Below are 9,085 nucleotides of genomic sequence, written 5' to 3' on the forward strand. Positions count from 1 at the left end.
TTTTTTTTTTTTTTTATGGAGATCATCATCTCCATCATCATAATCATAATTATGATCATCAGTATCATCATCATCTTTATTAGAATCATATTATCATTATTATCATTATTATAATTATTATTTATTATTATTAATATTATATTTATTATTATTATCGTCATCATCATCATCATCATTTTCATCATAATCATTGTCATCATTGTCGTCATTATGATCTTCAATTATTCTTCTTATTTTCATTGATTCCTCGTTATCAACATCCTAATCGATTGAAGCGTCATCTTCAAATCTCTCGTCATCGTGTAATTAATTAATTAATTAATTAATTATTTTATTATAACAGTCTACTTCTGGGCAGTTTTAATCATAGTTTTGTGCTGTTGTGGTTTTTTTCTTTTTTTTTTTGTTTAAATCCTCACACTTCATTACTTTTTTATTCTCCTAAGATTTTCATTAGGTTTAAAATATTCGAGATTTTCTGGCATTTCTTCTTTTTATTTACGTTCGAGATTAAAACTTTTATATATGTCGAGAGATAATTAATTTATTTCTTTTTTTTTTCTCCACCTTCTTCTTCGTCATCGTCATCGTCGTCATCATCGTCGTTTTCTTCTTGTTTTTATTCTTCAATCACCACAAATAGTAGAAGTGTTCGATCACTTTCGTATGAATCATCATCGTCACCGTTATCAACTTTGTAATTTTATATTTTTTTGTTGTCTTTTAAAATTACATTAAACGAAGCTATTCGATCGAAACCCCGCCAACCCTGCTCCCCCTCCCCCTCCTCTTTACGGGAATTTTTTTTTTATTCAACCCCGTAAATCTTCACGCCACTTTTATTTTATTTCATTTCTTATCGTCTAAAACCTTGTCCACCATTTTGTGACAATTCATTTTAAGAAAATTTACATACATACCCGAGTAGAATACAATTCAATTAGACCTAGTACGCTTAGAAAAAGAGATGAAAAAACATCACGTTTTTATAGTTGGAAGATGTTAAAACACCATAAACGTATTCTCCCTGCGTCAATTTTATTCCGATGACGTATTACGAACTATTTTTTTCTTTTCTTTTTCTTTCTCTCTCTCTCTCTCTCTTTATTTTCTATGATCATATAAATATTATTCTTACATTGATTAACTTGTAATGTTTAATCACTGAAAATTATTTTTTGCAAAATATTTTCGCGAAACAATGCGGTTTATTTCATTAACATGATTCCACGCGTGGTCTACTACGTTTCCTCGATCATATTTTTGTTCTTTCTTTCTTTCTTTCTTCTTCTTTTAATTATCATTACGATTATTATTATTTCTAAATGTTCAACTCTATATCTCACATATTCGTTCCGCAACGTTTCGATCTCTCAAACGTTCCTCACATTTAAATTAAATTTCATATTTAAAAAGAAAAAAAGAAACAACGACATATTTTCTAATTTACATTTAAAAAAAAACAAGTTATAACTATAAAAAAAAGGCAAATAAAAAAGAAAAAAATAGAAAGAGAAAACAAGATAAAATATAATAATAATAATAATAATAATAATAATAATAATATTATATAAAAACGCATGCCACAGTCGTTAAGTGCAATAGCAGAGAAAGACAGATAACATGTCGAATGAAAAGAAAAATTCCATTGCAAAATGGTAATCATTCTAATTTCAACTGTACCTTCGAGCGCGTTTTTATTATCTTTTAATGAGGGGTAATTTTTTATTTGTCTAAATAATCCATTATAACAATCAATAAAGTCTAAACGATTAAAATCGTACCACGACAACATAAAAACAACAATATCACACCTAAATAATCGACTAAAAATTGTCCTTTGTAATAATTAATTAAATATTAGTGCCCAATGCGATTGTCATCATAATCATCATTAAAATCATCATCAAAATCATCATTATCATAATTAGTATCATCGTAATCATTAACGTCACATATTTCGGGTAATCGTTATCAACATCATCATTATCATCATCAGTAATCTTTATGTTTATCATTATCACTATCATTATCATCATCATCATCATCATCATCATCATCATCATCATCATCATCATCATCATCATCATCATCATCATCATCATCATCATCATTATCATCATTAATCATCGTCATCATTCCTATCGTGACGAGAAAGTGGAAGAGTTAAACGAAGACGACGAGTAGGACGACGAGTAGGACGACGAGTAGGAAGAATCTAACGACGGTGAGGAGGAATAAGAAGAAGAAGAAGACGAGGTCGAATATGGTGGAGTATTTGAAAATGACTCCAACGACGAAGACGACGACGATGACGTTGTTCCGTTTTCATAGGAACAATGTTGATACCATGAGCCCTGGTACCCTAAGGCTAGCCCTTCGCTGGACATTCGTCTTCTTTGACCGTCCACGCTTTGCCGTCGTATCAAACGGTTCAGTCTACTAATCATCAAACGTTTCAAGAACAGGGATACGGATGGATGACCATCGTTTTGTTGATGTTGTTGATTCAAGTAGAAATTACAATTCTGCGGCTGCTGTTGCTGCTGCTGCTGCTGCTGACGTTGTTGTTGCAGTAGTTGTAGTTGTTGTTGTTGTTGCTGTTGGTAGTGCGTTCCTTGGCGTGTGCGAGAGTAGTAGCAAGAGACTATATTAGCCCACTTCTGTGCGTCGTCTAGGTAGCAACGATGTCGCAAACTGCTGACATTCGCGACCTTACTTATGATCGCTTCTTCTTTTAATGCACCACTCGGTGGTTACCTCCTGTCACGGTAAAGGAGATAAGTCTTCATCGCTTGAGGCAGATTTAATTCGTTTATCTTTTCCTCGAGTCTATGCTTGTTAATCCGTTGTCTGATAACTCTTCGACAAAGATCCATCAAAGGTAAAGGCTCCGCTAGATAAATACAATTAACCATGTCAATTAATAAATCTCATTATCTTTTACACATTATATAAGATTTTAATTTACTTTAGTTTAATAATTGATATTATAATAATACTTACGATCAAGACCACCGATATATTTCATCGTAATCTCGCAGTGTCCCCATACAGCTGACACTATTGGATGCAATTTCCTTCCTTTAAGACCTCTGAACGCGGTTCCAAGATACTGTCCATCTACTACGAATGCTAACGTGCCCTCGTCCATATCAAGTACGACTGTAAAATAATAAAATAACTCATATAAATATCTATCCTATAGTAAATAAAATCAAAAGATCAAAATCGATACGATATAATTATCTGGACACACTGTTCGTTAGAAAAAAAAAAAACAAATTTCATCTAGTGTAAACATCACACTACACAAGATTCTGTTTAAACCTAATCCACATTTTTTTAATGCGTCGCGACCTAAAATAACGGAGTTCACCATTGTAGTGTCCGGTACTACCAACAGACGAGTGTGAACCCTTTCGCCGTTATCTAATTTTAAACTAACTCGTATTGAGCCGTGTACCTGCAGACGACTATGATTAATACCATAATATTCACTTCCGAGTTCTGATGCAGGGTCGATCGGTCCCCTCACTAACCCTTTCTTTATGAAACTTACGGGGCTACCGGAGTCCAATAAGGTGTCTAAAACTAAGATGTAGTGTATATTGCCTGTATCGACATCATAAGTTATCTTTCTGATGTAGTCGTCATCGGTGGTCAGGTTCCCGGTGATGCCGTGGATTTCGCCACCCTTCTCCGGGCATTCTGGTCTAAGATGTCCATGTTTACCGCACTTGTAGCAGCTGCYYCTTTCCMTCTTCGGACGGAGGCAGTTCCCCGCAAAATGTCCTGTCTCTCCACAGTTGAAGCATCTGGCATAACTTTCCTCCGACGGCTTCTTATGGTCGATCGGTTTTCTTTTTCCTTCTCCCGTCGGCCGCCTTCCTCCGTATTTTGTAGGACTTCGAGGGCCCGTCGCTCGCRTCCTTAACCCGGCGTATAGCGTAATACTTTCGAAAGCCGTCAGCAACGACTCCTGGTCTCGGAAATTAATCATCCGGGCCTGGTTTCTTAATGCAATGTCGRGAATGCCGTCTATYGCATACTCCAAAATTTCTTGTTCTGGGAGGGGGATTCGGTAACCCAGAATCATTTTGTCATGTAAGTAATCCCTAAACGACTCGTTGCCGTTCCACCTACGTTTCTCAAACTGTTTTTTCAACGTGATAACACTTTGTCGCGAGCTAAACATCTTCTCYATTGCTGCTAATAATTCCTCCATTCCATAAGTCACGAATTCGGGTTTTGAGTGAAATCATCTCAATGCTTTTCCCCTCAACTTTAGGCTAATTATCATAACGATTTCGGTATCCCGAAGCTGGTGCATTCGTTGTATATAGCGTACTCGTCTCTCCCAGACGGTAAAAGTACCAACGCTTCCATCAAAACGTCGATCATATCAGAGATTATACTTAAGTTGACCTCGCGGTGTCGATCATTCACTCTTGGTCGTTGTTCCGGTGTTCTCCTGAGTTGCTCGACCTCACGCATAAGGTCTTCTACCTGCCGACGGAGACCTTCTACTTCGCCGCCTTCGGTAGCCGGTGTTTCTAAGGCGGTCGCTCCGTCGTCGTAAGTTGTATCTAAGATGGCTTCATCCCTCCAATGAGGTTCAGCTAAATCTAATCTTGCCATAAGCTCGGCTTTCGTGCCGTACATCGCCAAGCCTCGAGCGCGTAACTTTTCTCTTAGCTCGGTTACTGTAAGTTTGCAGATTGTTGCCATGTTTTGTAATTTTCGTAGACACTTTCAATGCCAACGTTTTCAAAATTTTTTAGATTTCAAATGCTAAGTCACTCAAACACGTAAGTTCACCAATAACTTCACTAATAACGTAATAGATTCAATCCCACTTTTCATAACACACGCGCGAATCGCGAATTTCTAATTTAGCGAGTTTGAATCCCACTTCTGATATTTGTAAACCTCACACCACATAAGATTTCATAAAACAGACACATAATGAACTCCCTCGTATCGTCCGACTGCCCCTTTATACCCTCCATCAAACAACGGAGCATCGGCTCCCCTCCACGGGGACGCATACTGCCTATGTTCTTCACACTTAATCTTAAGAGAATTGATATACCACACACATCCGCACACACTCACACTAGTGCAGGCGCCAACGTGCACGAAGAACCCGCATAAGCCGTTTACACTAGTAATTAATTAAAACGAAAAAATAGGAAAACACTGCGAAACGTATGATTTACCGAAAAAAAAGAAAAAAAGGAAAATCCAAAGTATAAATGAAATGAAAGATAAAGGAGGGATACTTACCCAAAAATTTATCGGGCACAATGAAAGTTTCGTCTGGTTTAAGTAGAGCCGGATAAGTAATACCGACATTGTTCTTGGAGTCATGATAGAGTTTATTTCTACCGAGATCCCATCCCCAACTGAGATCATTGTTACCAACGAGGCTCTGATAGCCAACGCTATGAAGGGGTGCGTCTGCGGTTGCAACACCGACCACAGCGTGTGTACCACGTTGCCTCGTGCTCCAATAAAGCTCCCACACGTGCATACCCTTCGTATAACCAATCTTCCCTCGTATGCAATCGGTGCTCTGTGCTACGGGGTGCCGGTGGAACGTCAGCTTGTCGTCGTCCTGAAAACAATCGTCCACAGGGATCGTTTGTTTAGCGAGGGATCTTTCAATATATTCGATGATTCATAGGACTCTATATTCTAGAGACCTAAACTCTTACCAATTTTATCTGCCGGATGTATTAGAGTGTGTAAAAGAGATTTGTTATACAACGATAGGGAGAAGATGGGTTTATCATAATTAGTAAAAGAGAGAAATAAATCTTTTTAATACTTTCTCTTTCTTTCGGTTAATACAATAAAAGAAAAAGAAAAAGAAAAAAAAAAGACAATAATAATCTAAATGATATACGACAACGGTGGGCTAACTATATGATTCCTAAAGGTAATTATATTTCCTTGCTTGATATTCTCTATTACGCCGAAATATTTTTATGTTAATAATTTATTCTAGTATATCACCCACCCTTGATATATTCAAATATTAGATTGGCCAAGGATTTAACATAGTACAAATCATGCGATAAAATGAAATGTAAATATTGTCAAGAAATATTTATCTCGATATTATTTTTATACAAATCTCATTATTGAATAAATTGTCTTGTCAGATTAGTTACGAACATCTTGGTCAATCCAATGTTTTGTATAAATTAAAGATAAAGGGTATAATATTGTAGTTCAGTTTTGGGAAAACTAACAAAAAAACTGGATTAGATAAATATGTACCTTAACAAAAATGTTGAGACTGCGATCGTCGGCATTCCAGCTATGATTAACTTGAATTTCCCGCGATGCGGGCGGCATATCGAGGAGAACATCGAGACGAGCTGGCCTCGACAAGTCTTGTGCCAACTCTCGAGGTACAACTGGTTTGTACGCCACTGCGCCGCCACCACCAACACCAATCCCGTTGCCCGTTCCAGCTCCGCTCTCGCGCGTCACGCTCTTCACGCCGCCTAAATATCCCGAGGGAATAGAGAAAGAGAAAAACATTAAAATACAAACAATACAACAAGAAATGGATATCAAAAAGAATTATCTATTACGAATCCCATCACTGTAAATCAATGAAACCGAAGTGGATCGAAAAAAATTGCACGAATGGTTGTTGTGCAGTCGCGTCGTATGTTAGTCGGAATTTTATAAAAAAAAAATGAAGTTCAATATGGACAATTTGTTGGATTAAATTATACGACGATCTCTCGTAGTCATTTAAAATGATTAAACTTTCATTCTAATTAGGACCGAGTTATTGTAGAAACAAGCCACCTTTTTTCTATATATATATCTTTTATGTAAATTTTAATCTTCAAACCCTAAATTAACTCAATTTCAGATAATCTTAAGGATTATAATAACTTTATTCTTAACCCAGACCTAAAACAATTCTAACAAAATTCATTCATTCCTAATGAAATCCTTGAAAATCTTATCATCTAGAAATGTTCGTCGTTCAAACATGGTTCTTATTAAGAATTCAGACAGTGTCGAGTGTGGATACCTGCCGGCAACGCATCCTGATCATGATACCAACGAAAAAATATACAGAAAGAAAGAAAGAAAGAAAAAGAGAGAGAGAGATAAAAAGAAAAGAAGAAAAAGAAAAAAAAACGGTCAAATGAGGTAGAGAAAGAGAGTGAATAAGAAAAATAATGGAGAGGGAGGGGTTCTAGCGAGACGGTATAGGGCTTGGGTAAAAAAGTTTTGGAAGGTTTCTTTGGTAAGGGTCCCCGTAGGTTCTCCAGAGCACACCGATCCATATCCTTGGTTTGTAGTTTATTTGCTCGGGCAGCTGTTCCCGTGTTCAGCGGGCTCGATGAGGGTTCTGGAAAGGACCGTGAGGATTTGAAAGGATCTCCCTGATGGTAGAGAACGAACGGGCACTAATAGAAAGAGGTCCTTGGCCCTTTCACGGCCATACACCACCATCGAAACAGAAAGAGAAAGAAAAAGGGAGAGAGAGAGAGTGAGAGAGAATGAGGGACCCTGGGGGCTCTCTCGTCTTTCTCTCTCTCTCTCTCTCTGAACACGTCTCTGGGTCTCCTTTCTTTCTTTCCTTCCTTCCTTCTTTTTTTTAGGGCGTCGGTACCTTTTCAAAGCTTCACACAGGCAGACCACGTACAATACGATACTCGATCGTAAATTTCACGGGCCTGAAGTCGAGTCGACGAGCACAGATTAACGCGATGAAGTATCGTAAATTTGAGGATAGAAAAAAAGAATTCAGAATTAGGATACTTTTTTTTTCCTTGTTTTTCGGTATCGATCGTTAATGTTATTACATTTAAATATTGTAACTTGAAAAGATTTACAAGTCTAGATTTTTTTTTACTAATTGTAAGTTCTCGAAACTTTTGGATTTTCTCAAATATTCTCAACGTAATATTTTTATCACGTTCATCAATTCATGATGACACATACACGACGACAGGCATATCTATCTTTCTTACAAAACCGGATAGAATGGATACGAGTAAGAGAAATAAACGTAGAAAACGCATTAATATCAAGGTTCTTCTATTTTCTGATGTTTTCCAATCAATCTTATCGATTCTCGGTTACATTTATCTTTAAAAGATCAAATCTGTTAAACGTTAAAATAATAGACTTTTTATCGAGATAAGAAAAAAAAAAAAAAGAAAGGATTATAACGATCGTTAAAAAAGAAAATTCCAATTGGATAGAATCGGGATGAACTTCTTCGAGAGTCCAACCCTTTCTTCTGGAAAAGGGTCTCGCGCGTTATTGGTCTCTCTCGGACGAGAAACCTGTTCAAGGATCTACCTGAACAGGTAGTTAAACTCTGAAATAGTAGACCTTGACCTCGGGAGTTCTTCAACTCTCCAACAGCGACCGAGAAGAAGAACTTAGAAGAGAATTGATATCTTCAATCTAATATCTTAAAAATAATTTCTAAACAACGTGATAAATCTAAATTGTGATCAAATAAATGAACGAGCGTTCGAAAGATCGATACAATACGATGTTATTTAAGTAAAGGAAAATTAATAAACAAATTCATTCGAACGTTAAGTATACATAATATAATAATCCAAATATCATAAATGAGTAACATCACAAATATTTGAGGTGTTTGTGAATAAGTGAGAGTTTGGGGGGGGGGGCTGGCCATGGGGTTTAACATAAACTAGATATCACATTGGAAGTAGATCGTTTAAAGTATGGTCTGTGTGCTTAAAGAGACCCGAGGGCTAACCTGAAATCTTTTGGCCCATGTTCATGCCCCGATGATGGGAGCGATGGTGTGGGTGATGCCGGTGATGATGCGGGTGGTGTCGGTGTTCGGTGCACTGCTTGCCCGCCGGCAGCCTGTGCCTGTGGTGCCTGGTGCCGCCGGTGGTGGTGGTGGTGGTCGTCGTGGTGGTGGTTGTTGTCGTGCTGGTGAGATGATGGTGATGGTGATGGTGGTGATGGTAGTGGTGGTGATGGCCGGTGGTCGGTGGTGCAGCAGGCACCGTGCCACCGTCGATTCCTGCTCCTCCTCCTCCTCCTCCCCCACCTC

At 37.6% G+C, this 9,085-nt stretch overlaps 1 protein-coding gene across 1 annotated transcript in view; it reads right to left on the minus strand.

Moving 5' to 3' along the window:
* Nucleotides 1-1,515: 1,515 nt before the first annotated feature.
* LOC106787541 (protein gustavus) overlaps nt 1,516-9,085 on the minus strand; it is a 35,966-nt gene continuing 28,396 nt past the window's right edge. Inside the window, exons 4-8 of the mRNA XM_014749964.1 lie at nt 8,780-9,082; nt 6,289-6,518; nt 5,290-5,620; nt 3,007-3,165; nt 1,516-2,896 (exon numbers count right to left, since the gene is read on the minus strand). Of these exons, the coding sequence (XP_014605450.1) occupies nt 2,757-2,896; nt 3,007-3,165; nt 5,290-5,620; nt 6,289-6,518; nt 8,780-9,082 (1,163 nt within the window). The 3' untranslated portion in view covers nt 1,516-2,756. The remainder of the gene's footprint in view (nt 2,897-3,006; nt 3,166-5,289; nt 5,621-6,288; nt 6,519-8,779; nt 9,083-9,085) is intronic.

The sequence above is a fragment of the Polistes canadensis genome, unplaced genomic scaffold (assembly GCF_001313835.1).
Source record: "Polistes canadensis isolate GaletaPanama2010 unplaced genomic scaffold, ASM131383v1 scaffold_104, whole genome shotgun sequence".
Classification (NCBI taxonomy): Eukaryota; Metazoa; Arthropoda; class Insecta; order Hymenoptera; family Vespidae; genus Polistes; species Polistes canadensis.